Source organism: Dermacentor silvarum, chromosome 5, assembly GCF_013339745.2.
Source record: "Dermacentor silvarum isolate Dsil-2018 chromosome 5, BIME_Dsil_1.4, whole genome shotgun sequence".
Classification (NCBI taxonomy): Eukaryota; Metazoa; Arthropoda; class Arachnida; order Ixodida; family Ixodidae; genus Dermacentor; species Dermacentor silvarum.
In genome coordinates this window covers 94,176,228-94,198,590 of record NC_051158.1, presented here as the reverse complement: position 1 = coordinate 94,198,590, position 22,363 = coordinate 94,176,228, and the positions used below count along the sequence as shown (strand labels likewise).

The following is a 22,363-nucleotide window of genomic DNA, read 5'->3' as shown; positions in this document are numbered from 1 at the left end:
ATGCATGGAAATGCTGCAGTCGTAGTAGAATACTGCATCAGGAAATCCAGACTGACTTGATGTCATCGTAATCTCCCATTAAGAGAGCATAAATGTGTGTTTGTCTTTTCTTTCGTTGTGTTTGCAGAAGAAGACTTCTCTCCCTCCCCCACGAGGACCACTGCGCCGTCCGAGGGCCACCAGCTGACCCACCAGGCCACCACCAATGGTGATGTCGATGGTCACTTGGCAGGGTAGGGTGAGAGGGTCTTTGTTGCTCTCGTTCATGCTTGCTTCTCTCCGACCTCTCTAACTCTGCACTCGTTCCCCTGGCTGCCTGCTGCAGAATGTTGTCCTGCCACGGCACTCGCAAATGCACAGCACACTCGCTTTTGGCACTACTTCATTGCAGGGACACTGAAGTAAAAAAACTCGGCAGTCTTGCCCGATGGACGAAGCATGGAAAGCGATAACAAGGTTTAGCGTTATGCTGAAGCTCTTTGAATGGCGTTCTAAGATTACACAGGGTTGACACAGCACGCCAGGCAACTTCTGCTCTGCAGCAGAAACAGCGCCATGACAGCTACCAGGCGTCTCATAATACTGGCGTGACGATGAGCGCTGCCACCGGCGTCGCAGGCATCGCACCTCAGTAGTGCACTTAATGAGACAGGAGAAAAACCAGATTTTGTAGCTTCAAGTTTACTGCATGTTTCTAGTGTCTTTGGAGACCTTTCAACCCTCCACGTGCAAGCCACATTTGCACTGTTGATGCCGGGACGGCACAGTGTTGGTGGTGGCGCCAACAATGGGAACTCACTTTGAGTGTCCATATAATTGCTGTCACAATAAAAACATGCTCTACAATGGAACCTCGTTATAGTGAACATGAATATATCCCTTTTATGTACTGTGTGCACGCCAAGATCAAATGCAAAAGTACCGATGAAAATAATCTTTGAAATGTGTCTCGTACATCTTGAGACACTTGTGATTGGACCTATGCTATGAGTTTAAATGAGGTGGTAATGTGTTTAAGTAAAACAAGTTTGAGACTACGTGGCTCTGTGTTTGCTCTCGATGCCTGTACGTATTCATTTAGTAGGTTAACCTCTTTTTCATTTTTCATTCGTAATGTTTTACATGAGGCATATTCATCATGGGGCTGGATAAGTGCTCGTTAAGTAAGTTGGTCATGAAATAGTTGCTCTTATATTTGACGCTCCTGTAGAAAGTTCTTGCATGGGTACACATTCTGTAAAACTGACAAATTTCACTGAAGGATTGAAAATTCTTAATTCATCCTGCAACTGTACGCTTTGTCGTAAGCTTGTGTGAGTATCTTTCTTTTGACCTTGAAGAGAAGTGGAAACAAATACAATCAATCCTAGATGTATTGAACTCTAAGAGAATCGCAACATAGTTCGATATATCGATACTTCGAAATGTAAAATATGCCTATCAGAAGCTTATTCGAGATCTTCGCACCTCTTGAACAGTTTCCCAAGACCGTGAAAGGCGGGAACTAACCGATTTGCTTCTCCAAGGCCGCTTCGAATGCACAAAAGCTGACCTATTTTTTTCTCACTAACGCTGAAAATCACTCGCACTGCAGAATGGTCTTCGCAATGCTAACCCTAACAGCCCACGTCGCCCGGATCGACGCAAGGCCACAGTGTGCTGTGTGCGTGTTAGAGTGCTTGTCGCATATTTTTATTCAAGCTATGGCAGAAATGGACACACCGTGGAACCAAACTAGCCTCTATGGATAGGCTCTGTGCAGCGAACAGTGCACTTGTACTGCAGATCACGTCTGAATGTGCCCTGCCACGTGTCCACTATAATATAACGTTAAAACAGCCGATCGTCATACGTGGGCAACTAGCCAGGCAGACTGCTGTGTCGGGGAGAGGGTCTCTCCGGATTTGTTTTACAGCTCGTGGAATCCTAAAATGCTGTTTGCGGAAAGCCTTTGTCTACAACAAGACAAACTCAGCGGTTCAGCATCTCAATTCAGCATCCCATGCCCGGAGCCACTGAGACTAAAGATCGGACGTCATCCATGCTTTCTTGTGGACTGTGTATTGGACTGGGAGGCCTTTTGAATTCTTTAAGCAGAGTGGCGATCTGCTCTTGCCGATAACGAACGGTCACAGTTTGCACGAGCTATCCGTATGCACAGCAAGCATAACTGAGAAACACTCTGCTTAATTTTCCTCCATGGCATGCACTGCCCTTTGGATTCAATCTCTTGTTGACAGCATCTGCCAAAACATTGGCGTTTGAAATTTGTTGGCATTAAATCTTTCTGACGATGCAAGAAGTAGTAGCTTCTCTGTTAGGAGAAGTGCACTTGCAGAGGCGTAGCGTGGCGTTCAGTATGTCGAATGTGGTGGTGAATGCGAGTTGAATGTATGCGTAGTACATCGCTATACGTTTACGTGGGATATTCAAGGTGATTTTACCAGGGGTGTGCGAATGTAGAAAATCACCGAATCGAATCAAGTAGTGAACAAACATAATTCGGTGTAGAGACACGCGCACTGCCAAAGCGAGCGTTTCACTTCATTTTTGCCGCATAAGGACTGCCGAGCGCGCCGCAGATGGGCCACCCCGGTTAACGTGGTAGTGGACTTTGTCACTGCGAGCTCTCCCCTACGTCGGCGATGTGGGAATCGCACACACACAGCACCTGAATGCCGCAATTTGCAGAACGGCACCACATTGGCTGGGGCCGCCTCTATCTGTACAAGGTTCATACAGGTCGATAGGACCGATTGTAATGATAACGCTACACCACCCGGACAGAGGAAATGGCAACATAAGCAGTTCGTATTTATTAAAGCGTGAAGATTGAGCTGATTAGCCGCAGACAGGTGGCGATGAACTTCACGCCGCTTCAACAGCCATCAAAATCTAATCCGCACGTGTGACCTTGGGACTGATCACATGATGAGCCACATGTATAAGCATAGTAGCTTCAAGCATTCCGCGATGGCTTGCAGCCCGTTAACACATCGGTCAGCGGCAAATTTTTCGTCACGGCCACACAGCCTAGGTTATTAGGTCTAATTGGCGCTGCTTCATCGGGCATCAGCAGCTAAAGTCACGTTGGCGACTAATGTATCTTGGTGGAGCGGGCAGTCACGTGGGAGGAGGACATCGTGATGTTATTTGACTCGCTACTGCTCGCTTGGTCTGCTTCTGGGCGATTACTCATTGCCCAGTGTAGTAGTGTAACAGACCATCGAGCAAGACGGAGCGAGTACAAGAACATCATGATGTCCTGCTCCCACATGACCGCCTTTTGCATCTGGATGTCACAAAATATACTTCTCGTTGGATATCAAAACCGAAACTGGATTGTAGGAAAGCTATTATAGTAGGCTGTTTAGGATTCCCTGAGGCTCTTTCTGGGGTGTCAAGGCCCAGGACTTGCATAGTGGGTGTTTAGGCTAACGTGCCTGGTACTAGCTAGCTGAGGTCTAAGGAGACCTGTAGCTCATCCCCACTCTGCCGTGCATGCAAAGGGGTGCCACAGCGAATTCACTGACTCACTGGCAAGACATAGAGACAACTCCAGTCATGTTAAAGACAAAAGGGGTTTATTCAGTGTTATGTACAAAAGATTGTACAACACAGGCAACGCAGCACTAGGGTGGCAGTCGCAGACAACTGGTTAAAGCTCCTGGGAAGTCCACTCAGCCACACAGGCTCTTCCGAGCTAGGTTCGCTACGCTTTGCTCAGAGAGGCGCAGTACCAAATGGGTCCTCACGTCCGATCACCAAGAGCACTGAAGGTGAATCTGCCGGGCGAAGGCGCCCATGCACCTCGGATGCTAAAGGAAAGAGATGCCGAGGAGAGAGCAAGAGAGGCCCCACTCTTCGGGCACTGTTCATATGCGCGGTGCATGGTGTAACACGAGCCGTGTGTGCAAGCAGCAGGCTTTGCCTCGTGCTGAAACAAGGCTGAAATGGCATGTGCCAAGCGACCGCACGGGCGAATGGCCCAAGTCACGCGTGAACCGGAGACGGGGGTCCAAGGTGTCCCCACAACATCAAATGCAAAAACAAAATGAGAACTAAGAACTGTCATGTCAGTAGCCCATGAAGATCCATTCAGTAAAGATCTGTCTCTCAGGGCCATGCTGTGCTTTTTGCTCATTCCTGCCTTTCTCCTGCTTCTGCTCCTCTTTGCCAAACAGCTAGATGCCCTCACACTGTTTGATTTTGAAAAAAGCTAGCTGCCACTAATTCCTCAGCGCTTTTGCAGCTGCTGAGCAGCGAAGAGCTGATTCACGAAGTGCTGCTGCTGCGGTCATGGGGGTTTTTGGTGTGCATTGGTCTAATGGCACATCTCAAAGAGCACTGACGGAAAAGTTTTGGGGCATATTATTTTTATCCATTAGCTACCTGCTAAGCACTTAATCATGGTATGAAATTGCTATTCTTTGTGCTAGAAATAATGATTTAAAACATCATTTGATGCAAACAGTTCTGAATACATTTCAAGTGTGGCCTGGGTTTCAGCCAAGAGTGATGTAATCGAAATTGCGGGTATACGTGGAACCACAAACCACCAATTGATGCACAAATTGGCTCGGTTTGCTGGAAGCAGGCTAGGTTGTATGAAAACAAAAGCTGTGCACATAGAGCTACCTCCCGTGCACGGAACAGTCAGGGCTATTGTTTAATCTCCATTGACACAATTGTTATTTAGCACACAGGTCCCTAATCTGGATTGATGACTTTTGGCAATACAATCTCTTTCAGCAAACAATGATTTACCAAGCCAACGGGCAGAGCACTTATGACACAAGTGAGGCATCCCACCAAATGTCATGGTATGCTAAAGCGAACGTAATCACTCGAGAGTAGGAATCAGGATTACAAGCACCGCCGAGAACAACAAAAGGTTGAGGGGATGCTCTTAATTCCCTGAGAAGCAGAAAGTGAAGAACGCTCTAATCCAGGCTTGTCCCCTGCTGAATGCAAGCGAACATTGAGTCGACTGGAAAGGAAGAACCGATTTGGTGGAACAGGCAATGGCTTGGCACACACTTAATGTCGCTAAAGTGACTTAAAGGCATGCAAAATTTTGGCAGTCGTTCTGCTGCCAAGCATGGAGTCGCAGGTTCATTTTTCAGGTGGGGCTGCAGTACATTGCCGTCCATGTTCATGCGCAGTGTTCCGGTGTCATGTCAAAGAACCCCAGGTGATCGAAAATAATTCGAAGCCCTCGACTACGGCATCTCTCGTAACGCCTGTGTTGCTTTCAGACGTTAAGCACCATTATCAGTCCATCAATTTCAGCACGAAACCACGGTGCATTTGGTGTAGATATTCAGCTTGTTGCTATGAAGGATGATCTAGTCTATTCTTTTGCACCAAAAGGAATTGAGGCTTCCAGCTGCGATTGCTGGCCTGACAACTATGTATTACAGCAAAAAATAATTTGGCAAGAATTTATTATCAGTACTAGTTCCACATCTGAATCGGTAATTTTCCTCTCTGGCTGTCTCATTTCTTGTCCATGTTTGCATCTTCATTTTTCTCGCCACTTCCTACAAGAACAAAGGAGACAAGAATTTCCAACCCATAGCTAAAGGCCACTAATAATTATGCTCCATTTATGCCATCCTCAGGGACCAATAATTCCTATCAGTTATCTTACCGATTCCATAGGCAAGTAGGTCACTTTTCCACTGATGGACTAGCAACAGCGCATTCACCTCATAAGCAGGAGGCACAGTCACTGACCAATTTTTTAGACCAACTTGATTATTGAAACATCCCGGCAGCACAACCACCCTCTCCAGAAAACCAATGTATAATGTTTATAACGGCGACCATAACTGCTGAATTGTGGGCATGATGTCGCAAAGATGGAAGCTGGGAGCAAAGTTGGCACTATTCAGGTTGTCTGTACCCTTGTTTTTGTTGGCAAGGCGTACTTATGGTTTTCCATGTGCCGTACGGCAGCTGCAAATACATTTGCATCGACTCAGCACAAAACTGTAAGCACCATAATATTGGCCACCAACACTTGGCAAAGTAGCGCTGGTTAGGCCTACTGACAAGTGTGGCCATGTCGAAAAATTCACTGCTAGCCTGCATGGTGATGGCCGGCAAGTATTTGCTGGAAACTTGCCGCTAATATGTTTGCACGAATGGCTTATCGATGACTGGGTCTGAGATCATGCTCATGGTTTAGGTTGAAGGCCTTAAAAGTGGCGTTTCGGTCCTTGGGTGATGATGAGTGCTTGGGTTTGAGTTTATGGGACTACTGTGAGCTAGCTTTACGAGGTTTGTCTGTGCAAATGTGAAATTGTGACATTGTTAGAACTTGACAATTTTCATTGCCACTTGAGACTCTTGATACTTTTGATGCTGATTTAGTGAAGCCATAGCCTACTCGATAAACTCTGTGCCTGTCAAGAAGCTGTAACAACAATAGGGAGGCGCCGTCGGCAGAGTTGCAAACTGCCACCGCTCATTTCGCTGAGGGCACCACCGACGTAGAGTGCTGCCACCACTCCCGTCTGCGCGGCAGGCGCGACGCCGACTGTTTTAATTGCTGCGATGGTGGAACAACGATCCACTGGGTGACCAGAGCCATGTTTATAATGCTATAGAGCACCATAGTAGTGTCTTGAATACAGTCTGTGAAAGTGCGAGCGCGCTTCCAGCAACTGTATAGCGTCAAAGCGGATTGCGCGTCGCACGTAGAAAAAAAGAAAGAAAGGATAAAAGAAAAAATTCGCTTTTGTTTATTGTGGCTAATACGCTCTTAGTTACCGTAGTAAAGTGCAGAAAATACGCAAGTCGGCAAGCGTTCTAACAGCTTTATCTTGTCAAAAACTGCTTGCGACGCTGCTCTATAGATATAGTGAGCCGTCCTTATATTCTTTTTCTTCTTTCATTCTTATAGTGAGCCGTCCTTCGGGCCTCGACGCACATTAGTAGCATACTATTTTTACGACTTTCAGGCAAGTTTTCCCCAAGTTTTTTTGCATCAGATGAGCGTTGTGGCCGACGTGAATATTCGTATACCCAGAAACCTCTGCACTTACTACCATGTCGGTGTGCCTTGGCGACCAGGAAAAATAGAAACAAATATTTAAGGACCGATAAAAAGCGCCGCGTGCCTTGAATAAGCAAAATGCGAGCAAATATTTTATTGCAAAGGCTTTGTTGGACGATGCATGCAGCTCAGACATACAAAATCCCTAGGGCGCTTCTGCCACTATATGCTTTCTCACTATATGCGTTGCTCGAAGTTACATGTATCCACGTGAAGAAGTCCACAGTGCTTTACCCACACATGATGTCTGTCAACCTCTTCGAATGTTTTTTTTTTTGACGTGATCGCACGTCAAAAGCATCTAGCAATCACGGTCGCTCAGCGTTAAGCTCATGTCCATGATCACCCACGAAGGTTTAAAATGCATGGACCGCACCAACGTTGCTAGGTTTGACCGTACTGCACGAGAAAAACGACAAAACAATGCACCCTACTTGCGATCCCAGCCGAGGTAACAGAGAGACGGAGACGCGTGCACACGGCAGAAGTCATGAGCTAGTCTACGTCAGCGGCGTCATCTCTCGGTGGAAACAACCAATGGGGAGAGGGAAAAGCGACGGTCGATCGAGCACCGTTTGACAGGCACAGAGTTATCGAGGAGGCTATGGTGGAGCACACTGTGAGCACACAAAGATCGAGACTTTTTTCACGGAGAGGGACATTACCGTGTTTTTCTTCCCCCATGGAGGTGTCTCTTCCGCAGTACCTACACATTTTTTTGCTCTCTGCAGTCCTGGATCAGGCCTGACGGGTCAAAGCCCACGCATCCCTCATCGGCTGGGCAAGAAGGCCGCACCCGCTGCTCCAATGGTGCCGCAGCCACGGGACCGCAGCTCCATCATCATCGGGTCCAGCCAGTCGTCTAGTGCAGACAGCCGTGCTGGAGCACCGCTGCCCACTGGTGGAGGAACCCTTGGCCGGCCGCGGCCGGCTGCCAAGCCGCAGATTGCCGAGAAGCCGACCACACTGCAACGCCGCTCCCTTGAGGGCGTCGTAGAGGGAGGAGCCACAGTCGCGGGAGGCGCTTACTCGACCCTGTCCCTGGAACGCCGACACGGACGGCACCAGATGGCAGGGGTTGTCATGCGACCGCAGCCGTGCGAGCGGCCCTCTGTGCCCCCACCGGAGCGACCCAAGACTGGAAGCCTCGAGAGCGCAAATCGGAACCACGCCCTGGAGGCCTCCGTGACCGCGTCGCAACCATCGCCGCGAGACACCGAGAGGAACGGCGATGCAGCCAATTCTGGAAATGGCCACGGTAACAGGAGTGGCCAGCAGGAGCAGCAGCAGCAAGCCCATTACCCTGACGGTAGACTAGAGCACAGTGCTGACAAGGTTCTGGCGATGTCGGCAGACAGCGTGATGTTTGTCGCGAGGAGCAACGAAAATGGAACCATTGGCAGTAACAGTAGCAGCAGCAGCAGCAGTAGTGATGGTGCAGGGAGGAGGGACGGCCCTGGAAGGCGCAATTCCGGTGAGCGGCCCTTGTCCCTGGACCACCAGGAGATGCTGTCATTTGCAGATGAGTCTGACTCTGAAGACGGCAGTTCCATTCTCGTGTCTCCCAGCGGCAGTGGCTCTAATGGGCCAAATGTCATGTGGAAGTCGTGCATTGCCAGCCTTCCTGGTGATGAACATGGTACTGGAGCTGTCCTCCTTCGGCGTTCACCTTCTAAGACCAATGGTGTAACAACCCCAGAGCGCCCCCAGCCACTGCAGACGACGTCTGGCTCCAGCGATGCATCATCACTGTCCCGTCAAGCAGACGATGCCCGCTGGAACTTTCTGACAGCATCCGAGGAACAGCCAGTTCCTGAGCGACCACCGAGGTCGAGTCCATCGGCAGACACTTCAGCATCAACCTTTACGGACATGTCGGAGATGAAGCCATCGAGGCAGTCACCTGTCATGGATGCAATCCACACAACAGGCCCTCCGCCAGACCTCATTACGTCTTCCGAACGACCAAAATCTGATCCATCCTCCCCAACTAAAAGCAAGCTGGAAGGTGGTGCTCCCAGTCCCGTGCCGATCATGCCAGAAGCAACCCGTCTGTGACATGTAACGGTCCAGCTTGAAAGACATTGTTTGTTATTACCCCTGCTATTCCTTTTCCCTCTGGAAGCTTGATGCTTGCCAGGGGGCATAATTTTGTCCTTCAGGATGCTGTTGAACCTGTCTCCTGTTTTTTTTTTTTTTTTTGCCGTACTTTCATCCAGAAGTACACTGGGAACTTTGACATTTATTTTGATCATTGTGTGCGCAGGCTTTGCAATACACATTTCTTCTGAGGTGTCCTGCTGGTTTCGAGCTTGCTCATGATTGCAGCTCACGGGATACCAGGAATGATTTTTTATAGTTAATTAAATTGTTCTTTCCTCATGTGCATTGTCAAGAAGCAATGACAAGTTCTCTGTGCATGCTTTTGAAAATGCACTAAAGGTGTGTATGCTTTTGTAAAGGTGCAACTTCCCATGCTCTCTCGGCTGGGCTGAAGACATAATAGCCTGCCATTGCAGCCTGGCTTGTATGGAACGACTGCCACTCTTTCTCTTTTCTCCCAAGTGCAATCAACCAATCATGAATCAATCACGGGTGTGCAACTCAAGGAGCACAGTCATGGAACGGTGCAAGAAGCAGGTCGGACCCAGCAAATGGAGGTGGCATCAGATGCAACTTCACAGGCTCTCAAGTATAATTTGTTGTAATAATAACGGTTGTTATTAGTGTCGGTAAACGTAGTGGATCCAAGCCCTCAGGGTGTCGCTTCACATCCTTGTTTCAAAGGAATTTTAGTTTAGACTCTTTGTTGTTCGAGAATACAGTCCTTGTTTGTTGAATTAAATAACCTTTAGTATCGATCCTGTGCTCTAAAAGCAAGCAAACGGATTAGTTATGCTAACTTGCGACGATTCCTCATCAGAATTGGTCGTGCGGATTGTGCACATTTATGTTCTGGCGCTATGTGAAGCGGTGTGGAATTGTCTCACTTCAAAGTCGTAGCAGTCAATATATTGTAACCACATCTAGTTTGGCTCTGTAACCATGTGTAAACTTTTGGACAAAGCAATATTGCTAAGTCAGCATGCTGTGTGTATAACTACTGTATAAGGGATGCTCAACTTGTCGCATCATAGTCCTGGTTTTTCCTCATATTCTTGCAGATGTATGCAGTGTTTAAATTAATGTTACAGGCAATGCTTAGGCATTGTACCAGGAGTTTTAACATGCCCTGGTAGCTTTTCCAAATGGATAGATCATAAAATCGTGAACCTCATTGTCTTGTTGCTATTGTCATTAGGAAGTTGCTTCCTGAACTGGCTTGCAAGAAAGTGTTATCTACTGCAGCTTAAAGGAAACTTATAATGATAAAAAATTGGACCCACCAAGCAAATTTGTTTGAACTGGCTGCAGATACAGCAAAAGAGATGCAACTCGATCCTTAATATGAACTTGCATCTAAGGAATGCTGCAGTTTCAAACTACAAGAGCAGATGTCCGCTGTTTTACATGCAGGATTGCAAGACTACTATAACCTTTTTGAATCCATCAAAGATATAAATTAAAAACAAAGTTATATGGAAGGCTCTGTAAAAAGATATTGTCAGTCTGAGCGAGCATCTCAAGGCCTGTTTTTCTACCTTTCGCTTCTTCATAGTTTAGGAGGGGTCAGGTATGCTTCGTCTTTGCACTAGTGTGTTGTTATGTGGGTGTTTACATTGTTACTGTGATTGTTTTAGAGTGCATTGGCAACATTTGTTTCTACACTCGCAACTGTTGCGTTTGATTCTCATGGTGCAAGTCTTGCACGTGTGAGCCGTGCGACTTGAATTTTATCAAAGGGTTGCTCCGCGTGTGGTTCACTGGTCCCTTCCTTTCTTTTCTTCTCATGACGGTCACAGTTTAGTCTAGGCCTCCGACAACTCAAATTTGTCGTTTTCGTTAAAGCACTAGATGTGAATGTCCCATGTGTCGTCCCTCCTATGTTGAGAACAGGTTACGTCGTGCCCTTATTTGCGAGAAAGCGTGTCATTGCATTGAAACCAAGAAAACATTCATTTAGACTGGATGCGCAATACACAGACCGTGTTCTCAATTTTAAGCTTGTCTCTATGTATTTTGGTGCCAGGGTGGCACTCTAGGAACAACTCTATGTTAAGGACCTTCTCTGGGTCCTCCTTTGACGGCCAGCACAGAACTGTATTCCTGCCCTGTATATATTTTTTTTTCTTTTTTCTTTGTCATCGCGTAGTTCGTGTACTTCCTCAACCATGGCAAGTATGCTGTGTCATTTAAAATTCGGTTCTGTTGTCATGATGGATGCTGCACAGTTTTGTTGATTTTCACATTGGACCTCTTGCGTGCCTAAAGCATGATGACGCTAGTCATCTACAGAGAGTGATAATGGTTTTGTTGTGAAAATTTTGTGTTGTGTTGTTCCTGTCCAAAGTGTGCTTTCTTTTTTTTTTTCCTTTAGTCAATCTAAGCAGACCTTGGAAATTAAGTTTTCCTAAATTGGCAGAGCCAATTTAAAAAAGCTGACTGCTAAGCTGACTTTCAGTTGGGTGATGCACAGACAGTAAGTTGCGATTGGGATAGTATTCTTTCTGTTGCACTATCGCGTGATCCTGGCTGGCTTTATTTTTTCTTTCCACAATATGGGATTCTGCCTTTGTCAGGGGGATGACTGTGCAGTTGTCAGCTTTCGTGATCATTTCGCAACAACCGTGTATGCTTGTGTGACATACTGTATTTCTTCTACTTTTTTTCCGTGAAGATCATGGAGGTCCATGTGTTGATTGCCCTTGTATTTGTTCCTTCACTTTCAGTTTTCCGTACATTGCAATGCTAGTCATCGAAACGTCGTGATGCAAATTGTTCTTCCTGGGGAGCAGGATGTGCTCACCGCAGGCGGTTGGTTATTATAGTTGAACCACCGAACAAAATGTCTAATCCAAGTTAACAAGCTGCTCGTCTCTAGGTTGGAGCCTGGTGCAGTTTTATGTGGAATCACAAATGTGCAGAAAATGGGAGAACATCTGTGTGTGTGTGCTTGATTATCCTTCTTTTGTTACAATGTTGCACCGATGTATTACAGGTGCGCCATTTTCTTTTTTGTCATATACATGTGACGGAAGGTGACGCAGATGCTGTTGCTATTAAAATTGTTTGAAAGTTGAACTTGTTGACCATTAATGAAACAAATGCAGCAGTACCTCCTATTGAACTCGGCTACTGAAGGAAGCGGTGTGCTTCGCAATGTGTTGCCTTGTGGACAAGCTGTAAGGCACGACGTTGGAAACTTCAGAGGCTCTAAACAGATGACCCTTCTACTACATGACATGAGCGCATTTGCAGCTGTGCTCCGCAGATGCAGTGGTGCTGGCAGTCCTCACCAGTTTCCCGCTGTACAAATAACTGCTTGATGCATAACTCGGTAGGCTGTCGAGGCCAGCTGCACTGCGGGTTTTGCCAGGAGGTATCCACTTGCCTCTTTATCGCAGTAAGAAAACTCGCAGCCAGGTTTATCACAGTAAGAAAGCTCCAGAGAAATAAAATTACAATTCTAACTATAGCTATTACTCAATCTGCCATGCCCTGTCCAGGAAGAGAACCGATGGGCTAGATTTTAGTAGCAACCATATGAAGTGATCAGATAATGAAGCCAAGGAAAGCATAGGAGAAATTATTTGTCGTTTCAGTTGAAATAGTACCCAAAGAAGCCCTGTCCTGGCCAGAATACTTGAAGGAAGCCGTCGGTAAAGTAGTGAAACTCGCCGCGAGATCTATTGCGACAAGCTTGAGCTGCGCGAGCGTTTTTGTAAAAGGCGAGATCGGGTAGCGCAATATTTCCGAAGTGTTCCGCCGGATTAAGGGGTAGGACTCCTGCGCCAGTTGCGCTATGTTGATACAAACGCAGATTCCTGTGCCATACTGCGCCAAACACGGAAAATTGACCGAAATTGCGCCACGTTGCGCCAGAACGGCTTCGGCATGTGTGTACCGGCAGTGTCCGCGAACAGCGAGCGGATTCGTTCTCCGAAAAAGAGTGCGGCCGGTCACATTCCGCAGACCACGCAACGGCGCCTGCCGCACAGTTTTGGGATTTTCGGGCTTATTGCATTGGACTTGTCGGCGCTTCCGGCAAGTGGCCGGAGCGCGCGTGGCCACTCCCGGCTGTTGTAACTGCTGTGGGAACGACCAGGGCGGCTGTATTTAGAGTGTACTAGAATACGGTTGAATGGGCGGCGCGGCGCTACCCTAGCTGAGGCGCAAAACAACGAAAAGTAGGCTGAGGGCACTGCGAGCGAACTAGATATTATAGGGAGGCGCGCGCTGCAGTGGGCGGGCGTCTCTATACCGCAAAAATATTCCAATCTGTTTTTAGACCAATATGGGCGAGGCCCGAGAGCCATTATGACACATCGCGAAGGACTAATGGCGGATTTGGAATAAAAAGTCGCAGTTTCGTCCGAAAGGCGAAGCATCCGATTGCAGTAGCACATTAGACAGCTATATGAAGTAAGGATAATAGTTCTATCGGCCGTATAAACTTGTAAACATTGGCTTACTAAATTAACAAGCATGGTGTCACGCGCGCACAAGCAAACGTTGAACACTTCTCACTCGATGACCGCGGAAACTCAGTCTAAACGCTGGAGTGAGGAAGCACTGCGGCAGCAGCGAGCGAATTGTCCTTTGTGCTGCCTCTCGCTTCAACGCGAACTAAGCGGCGAAAACACAGCGCGCACGAAGCTATGTGCACTCGCACTCTGTCTGTCGCATCGTAGACCGCTATGTAGACCATACACAGCAGCCGCTGGAGAACGCCCCCACACGGTGCCTTGAGCGCTTTCTCCCCGCTTTCCTCCCTTGCGCGCGCGAGATTGAGCCGCCATCGTCGGCTCACCCTCGCACCATTTCATTCGCGCATGCAGCATACAGCGCGCGGCGACGATGTTGTCGCTTCTGGACTTTATAAGGAACATCACGGCGAAGACGACGGCAGAGATGTGCCTGGAGTGTCCATATGATTGCTATCGCAATAAAAACAGGTTCGAATAGCTTTACATTATACCAGCCCAGGGTTGATTGCGGCTCTCTGGGTATGCGGTGACATATCGTGGCCCAGCGATAGCGCATCGATTGGACGCATAATTTGAGATCATTTTCTGCTATCATCACGAGCATCGGCGCGGGAATAAATAGTTCGATTGTAGTTCCACTGACCTTTTTGGCTTTACAGGAAAACATGTGCCGTGCTGCTGCTCGACCCACTCTTCCATATTCTAGTATGCCATTATCCAGTAGCACACCCAGGATCTCTGCCGGGGGGGGGGGGGGGGGTGGTTGACAGTTTGCCTTAGTTTGCCAATACCCTCTAAACAGCACTAATTTCAATTTCTTCACGGGAAATTGTCAAGAAATGCGCTTTTGGCGCAAGTTTGCCAGTGTGCAGACGATTGCGCGTCTTACATCTTAGTTACAGTACTCAAAAAATGGGGTTACCTCGGCCTCAGGGGGGGGGGGGGGTTGCAAGCCCCGACCTCCCCCCCCGTCGGTGCGCTACAAAGCATGCTTCTAGCACGCGCTTTGTGTTGAGTTATTCTCTGTTTCATCGTGGTTTCGAAGTGCGCTGCCATATTCCAATATTCCATCAAAATTCAGATTGGCCTGCTCCAAACTGCTCCAAAATTAAATTTACTCTGTTCCAAGCTGCTCCAAAGTGAAGTTTTGTCTGCGCCAAACTGCTCCAAAAATTGCTCCAACATGACTTTGGACAGTCCCACCACTGCGTATTCTATGCGCGTCGAATAGCGACAAAGAAGACGGAGGATCGTGTATGCATACTCGCCTCCTGTCGGCAAAGCATTCTGGTAGTGCTGAATTCTTAGGTTGTCGTCGCGAGATTAGACAGAAATGCTCTTTGGACTAGCATGAGGTTGACGGGAAACTGGGATCTCGCTGTGACTGCGAAATGCCCTTGTACGGAAACCGTTTCTAACCCGCTTAGGAAGTGAATTCTCTGTTCTAGACTTTCGCTACGCTGTCTCTCTCCTTAGCAACCAAGTTCGGGCGCCATCTCGGCAGTCGGTGGCGGCGGCGGTGTCACGCTGAAAAGTTAGCCGATCCTGGCGATAGTGCAGAAAAGGTCCAGCTTAACAGCACATGCTAAAATAGAAGTTATAATTAGACAAGCGTACAAATGGGCACTAGCTTTGCCTGTTTATACCAGCACCGAGAAGCTCCTCCAACTTGGAATGCACAACACCCTAGAGGAGCTGATCGAAGCACACAAAACAGCACAAATAATACGCCTATCAGACACGATGACGGGACTACACATCCTGAGTAGACTGAACATTAAACCCATATACACCACGGGAGGCAGAGCACCACTACCTCCCGCAATCAGACATTACCTAATAATCAAGCCATTACCCAAAAACACCCTGGCAGGCAGGCACGATGGCAGGAGAAAAGCCAAGGCAGACAAACTACGCGAAAAGCACACGCAAGACCAAACCGCGGTCTTTGTCGATGCCGCCAACCAGGGATACAACACATACACCCTGAGTGCCGTGGACGGAAAATCTAGAATTGTAAATGTGGCCTCAACTAGAGCCGCATCAATCAAAGAGGCCGAAGAAGTGGCCATATAGCGCTGGCCATCATGAACCCAACTACCCGTACTGTCCTGAGCGACTCTAAGAGCGCTATTCTCAGCTTTATGAGGGGCAGTGTGGAACTAAATACAGCCAAGATCTTGAAAAACTTTAATCAGGACGACAGAACAAAAATCAATCTTGTCTGGGTCCCCGCTCACTCGGGAAATCCCGGTAACGAGGAAGCGCATAGAGTGGCCCGAGGGTTAACAAACCGGGTCGCGCTCTCCTTGGAACCGGACCCCCCGATGGGAGAGGTAGTGACTTCCTACAACGAACTCACCAACCTATACAAAGAGAACAGGAGAATATACCCAATACCACACAGCAACCTTACAAGAGCGCAGGCCACTGTCCTCCGCCGAATTCAAACTAACAGCCTTATCACTCCTCATCGCTTAGCGATCTTCACAGATGGGGAGGTTGACCCAATATGCCAAAACTGCGACAAAAATGCCATAGCAAACCAAAGACACATCCTCTGGGAATGCGAGGGTCTTCCCCCACCCAGAGAGCTTCTGCCAGCTCCCTCTGAAACGACATGGGAGACCCTAATACGGTCTCCTGAAGAAAAGCTACAAAAAGGAATCGTTGCCTGGGCGGAAGAGGTCGCCGCAGACAAGCGGCCACCTACAACGCCATGAAAATTTTTTTTTTATAAAGTTGTTTCCTCCATGCCAGGGACAAAAGAGAGAGAGAGAAAGAGATAGAGTGAGAGAGAGAAAGAAATAAGGAGAAAGAGAAAGCAAGATGTATAGATAGAGAGAGAAACAAATAGAGAGAGAGAGAGAAAGATAGATAGAGAAAGAGTGAGGGAGAGAAAGCCACCACGAAGGTGTCAGAGAAAGAAAGGGAGAGAAAGAAAAATGAAGAGAGAGAAAGACCGATAGAGAGACAAAGAAAATCACCACGAAGGTCAGATACACACACGACAAGCTTCGCTTACCCCCCATTTTCTCGACGGGGAAGGGCTGGTGATTTTAAGCGAAACTTTATAGGCTCACAACTGTCGGCGGTGGTGGTGGCGGCGGCGGTGTCACGCTGAAAAGTGGGCCGATAAAAGGTCGAAGCTCACTGGCACATACCAGGGAGAAAAAAGAAAGAGAAAGAGAGATAACGAGAGAAATAGGGAGTGAAAGGAAGAAAGAGAGTGAGAAAGAGAGATAGAAAGAAATAAGAAGAGGGAAATAAAGATAGAGAGAAAGAAAGAGAAAGTCACCACGAAGGTCAGAGAAATATAGAACGAGACAGAGAGAAATAAAGAGAGAAAGAGCGGCTGTGCGGTTGTGCGAAAGAGCATCTGTGTGGTTGAGAAAGAGCGGTTGTGCGGGCGGCTGTGCGTAAGGGCCATGCGGGGTGGTCAAAAGAGATGCGCGGTTCGACACCAAGGCGGCGGCGGAGAGTTATAGCCGTCGGGGATGGCGGGGGAGCCGCGGTTTTCGGGGAGCGCGTAAGCGGATTCACTGTGAGTCGGGGGTTCAGGCGTTCGGTTCGCGGAAGCAGTGCCGTGGCTTTGAAGCCGACCCCTCGTCGCTGGACCACACCTATGCCGAGACATTCCGTGAACGGACCGTATGCCCCAATGTGCATGGGAGTGTTTTCTTTGGGAGACGGTGTCTTGCGAGGTTGTGAGACAACGGACGCATTGCACTGGAAAGATTTGTGACAACGGCCTTGACATAATGGAACTCCGGATACTGTAACCCTGGAGCCTTGTTGTGTACACACTGCGCGCGACGCAGTGTGATTGGACGAACAATGGGCGAGGGTGATGTTGGGGATGCTTTTAGGTAAATGCGGGGCCGTTGGAAGGGATTTCGGTGGAGATTCGGCTAAGAAAGAAGACCAAAATTGTAAACTCATTGTAACTCTTGACTCGTAGTCTTGATGTCTGTGTAAATAGTTTACTTCTATCGCTTGCTATTGAATCTTAATAAACAGTTAACCCCTTGCGTCACCGCCAGCCTACTGTAATGTGACTTCGCGACATCCACAACACCTTCAAGTTTCCCTCACCGACATCGAGGCGAATATCAACTCATGCCAAACTGGCACTTTCTCTTGGTCTTCGCACGATCGACATGACGTGTCTTACTAGGCGTAATTACAATTAAGAGAGTAAATTGACGTTAGATGTTTAGACCTTTTTTGCGTTAGATGAAGGTCCCGACCTTTAAAATATACTAGCAAGCGTCGGAGCATTGTGAAAAAGAGAAAAACTCGAGTAAGAATGAACAAAACCAAGAAATAAAATGCTGGCTCTCCCGTAATCGAGAATAGATGTAAGCATGAAATGACTACGATATAGCGTCTTTTGCTGCCTGTGGTGCCGCCGCCTTCCACCGCATTTCTTCTTCCAACAGTGCAGCGCGCTCAGCGTGTGCACATAAGCGTATTTATCGGGGGTTAGAAGGAGGGGGGGGGGGGGGGGGCACTTGCCCCCACACTGGCAAAAGTGCCAGTGTGGGGGCAAAAGTCTGAGTGTGGGGTGTGGCAGCATTCTAACATCGAATGCTGCCGCACCCAACACAGCAACATGGACTACTTTGCCTTAAAGCATTACCTCCTTTCCAACTTGCACGTTTATTTTTGTCTATCGGGGCCGCTAATGCGTCGCCGAAACTCGGTGCCCGCTTTCTTTCAATATGGACAAGTCGGTTTCGTGGGCATCACCTCCGGCAGCCGCTTTTGCGGGCCTTTCCACACAGGTGGCTATCAACATCATACACTTCCGACCATGTAAGCACGTTTGCCAAATCGCGGCCCAGGAAGCCCACAAGAACAATCTGCCCACGGCTGCATCAGGAAAGGACGGAACGGGGAGCACCAATCACGGTGCGTGTAAATTGGGAGTCTATGTCGCTGCGCGGACTGCAGGAGCAAGTGCTTACCTCGAGAGACTGCTTCCCAATGCAACTGACAGGCCGCCACATCCAAGAAACGTAACACAGGGACTATAAACAAGTGAGATAACAGCAAAATGAGATTCTGCATTCAATCATCGCATAAGGTGTATGTACAGAGCGGTCCACTGTTAAAGGGAACACCGGAGCGCGTGACCTCTGCTCGGTGCCACCGCCGGCCAGCGGCTGCAACGAGTTTCGCGCAGGCGCAGTGAGCCCTATGGACGGCGCTTTCTCGTCGATCGTCTGCTACCGTGTGCTGCCGTGCTTCAGATAGTAGCGAAGCAAGCCAATCACGCCTTTTTAAATGTTGGCAGGTGACTGCACGGTCACACACTGACAGCCAACCGTTGCGAAGTATGCAGAAAGAAAATTAGACGAGGCAAAATATTAACAGCAGATAGTTTTGCCCCTTCAACTTACAAAACAAACATGATAATTTTGTTTTACGGACGTCTCTTTGTGGCACAGCTATAATAAAACATATTTCTCCGTGTGAAGTGCCCATCTCATTTGTACTAATGCATATTCGAGTCGCTGCAGTGCGTAATCTGAACAGCCATCAGGTCTAAGTGTACATCGCAGGAAAAGCACACATGACCATTTGTTAAAAAAACAGAGAAAACATCTGTCCAACGAGTCCAAAAAAAAAAAAAAAAAAAACAAGCACAGACGCGCATATCACTATTACCTTAAAATTTACGGGACATTCAAACGTTACAAATCGTGCGCAAGAACTTATACTCTTAAAGTGGTCAGCAGTTGATCAAAAAGACCAAGTTGCGTCAGGACGTTTCGACAAGAAGACGTCTCCATTAGGGCCTGACGGAGACAACTTTTTTGTCCATACGCTGGCTAGCGCCTGAGGTTTGCCTTACTTGCCCTCGCTTGCATAAATCGCTTGGATGTAACAGCAGATAAACCGGGAGCTTTGTACAGCCAGCTAAGCCCAAGCAGCAGAAGATCGACAACGAAGCTATGCCGAAACTGGAACTGCACACGTGAGTTATCTGTCGTGTCTGGCAGGCGTGAACCAATGGATGTTCTTCAGCAAGACGCCTGATTCGCTGCTCCTTAATTCTGCCAGCAGTCAGAGGATCTGTATGATGATACGGGAAAAGAACAAATAATACTCGCAAAATATTGTTGCAGGCCAGATAGCTATATCACGGCGTAGAGAGTAGTGCCGGTTCACAACATTATATACATCCACCACGAACGTCGGCGAAACACCAACCTGTCCTAGATCAAGGAACCCTACGTAGCTTTTACGCGAGACAGCCAAGTGAAGTTTCATGCTGAACAGAATGCTTAGCATACAATTGGTTATTGACATGTATAATCGTGACCAGGAAGAACAATGTGGTAATCAGTGGCACAGTATATCTAACTAAACGTACCCAAATGTAGCCAAGTCAGATTCGCTTTGAAACTTCCAGACTCGTAGTGAAACAAGCTACCTTGACGCAAAGCACAGCTACCAAACGTGATCATTTTGTTCGTTGAGTTGCGATATAGCCGACTGCGGTAGTTAGCCTAAATCGGTTAGCGATACAGCAGCGACATTGGCTGCAGAAACTTTGCGTAAATTTAAAAGCAGCTGCTACAACGTGTCAGGGACAGAGCATTGCTAGGCACGAGAGAGCGCCGCATGCAGGATCATCATCATCATCATCATCATCATCAGCCTATATTTAAGTCCACTGCAGGACGAAGGCCTCTCCCTGCGATCTCCAATTACCCCTGTCTTGCGCTAGCGTATTCCAACTTGCGCCTGCAAATTTGCTAACTTCATCGTCCCACCTGGTTTTCTGCCGTCCTCGACTGCGCTTCCCTTCTCTTGGTATCCATTCTGTAACCCTAATGGTCCACCGGTTATCCATCCTACGCATTACATGGCCTGCCCAGCTCCATTTCTTCCGCTTAATGTCAACTAGTATATCGAATATCCCCGTTTGTTCTCTGATCCACACCGCTCTCTTCCTGTCTCTTAACGTTACTCCTAAGATTTTTCGTTCCATCGCTCTTTGTGCGGTCCTTAACTTGTTCTCGAGCTTCTTTGTTAACCTCCAAGTTTCTGCAAGCTGGGGCTTGCAGGATGTGCGCAGTCAAAGAAGTGTAAGGTCTTTCTTGTCAGATTCAGAGGTGAAGCAGGGCATATTCTACTACTTTGACCACAACTGCATCGTGATGGACCTCGAGTATCACGGACATTGTAAATGTCAGCCAGAAAAGGAACATGGCAAAGGGTTCACAAAAACATGGAGATCAAGTGATTAACAGTAGTCAACGAATTGATCAAGCCTAGCTTGATGAACCGTTGGCGAACAAGGGAAGCCTCAACCTGGAGCAATCTTTAGGCTTTTTACTCGAACCTGACTGATCCCGAGTTCATTATAATATTGATGGATTGGCTAATAGACTGGAATAGACTAATTGAATGGACTAGTTAGTTCAAACTTGCAGGTTCGACCAGTGCACACCTTAGGCGGGGTAGGGAAGTAGATACAAAACCAGCCACAAGGCAAAACACTAGACAAGACAAACTTTAGGTGCGAGTTAGCGCTTGTGCCCACTCGTTGTCCATTCTAAAGTGTGCGCTTGCTAAGCTTGCCAGTGTGCATCGGCTAGTAGGTAATTTGTCACATGGTACTAGAGTACCAAGGCGGAGAAACAAACAACAAAGAAGGAGAAAGAAACAACCAACGACGCCAAGCGATTGCCCTCCTCTAACTACGCTTCCCTGGTCCGCCATCTCTCGAACAAGGGAACATGTAATATAAACCTGACACTGTTTCGTAACATGAATTACACTTAGTGTGCAAAACGCGGAAGCTGCGAAGACAGCGAGAGCAGTCTGATACGTTTAGATGACGCGTAATACTTCGCGTTTATGCGTAGAAACACACAGGAGCTAGAGATAAATGACTGGCCCACGTGTTTTGTGGTAAAAACGCCTATAAACTTTTGCATGTAACATTCATGCCTCTGAAGCAGTATTAGTTGTATTGAAAGTATATTGGAAATAAATTGAAACAAGGTCGGTCTAGGGGAATCAAAACACCTGCGTTCTATAGCCTTCGATTATCGAAACCGAGGAATATTTTCGGTTAGTTCTAGCGAAACTCATGAAGAAGGAAAACAAGCAGCTTATGATGTGTTAAAATAAAGGAAGTGTAAAGAACATGCAACACATATCTATCAGCGAGAAGAATCTCAGAGGTAAAGATCTGTTACATGTTTGCCACGTTTATTGCTTTGCTACAAAATAATGAAAACACCAGCGAATATACAGCCATGCACATAATATAGCGGCCACCTGAAAGTTTCGTTATGACTTTACTTTAATATTATAATGTGTAACGTCTTGAAGCTGAACATGACGGAAGCAGTACTCGTTAGCTCTGGGTTGATTTTTTTTCTCCTGGCGTACTATTACGAGTACGCGAAGCACTACACACCAGTGTTTTGCATTGACCTTTTCACTGATTACAAACATAGGCCCTGCACGGCTTCCGGTTTTCCTGCTGACGTAGCTGCTAAATGTAACTGGCAAAGAAGCAACCATGCGTTAAAACATAGCAGACTGATAAGGCACGTGACCGGAAGTTTCTTGGGGGCGGCACGCTCGCTGCTGTTATCGCGAGCATGAAACCGCCTATACGGCCCCCATCGTAATTTGACTGCCATGAATCCAACTACAACCTCACGTTCAGAAGCACAATGACATG

The 22,363-nt window shown here is 47.6% G+C and overlaps 1 protein-coding gene across 1 annotated transcript in view; it reads left to right on the top strand.

Annotated features, from left to right (window-relative positions):
• The window catches only part of LOC119453622 (rho GTPase-activating protein 44-like), a 128,109-nt gene extending 115,865 nt beyond the window's left edge, over window positions 1–12,244 (top strand). The window contains exons 15-16 of the mRNA XM_037715680.2: window positions 128–233; window positions 7,795–12,244. Of these exons, the coding sequence (XP_037571608.1) occupies window positions 128–233; window positions 7,795–9,121 (1,433 nt within the window). The 3' untranslated portion in view covers window positions 9,122–12,244. The remainder of the gene's footprint in view (window positions 1–127; window positions 234–7,794) is intronic.
• The last annotated feature ends 10,119 nt before the right edge of the window (window positions 12,245–22,363 follow it).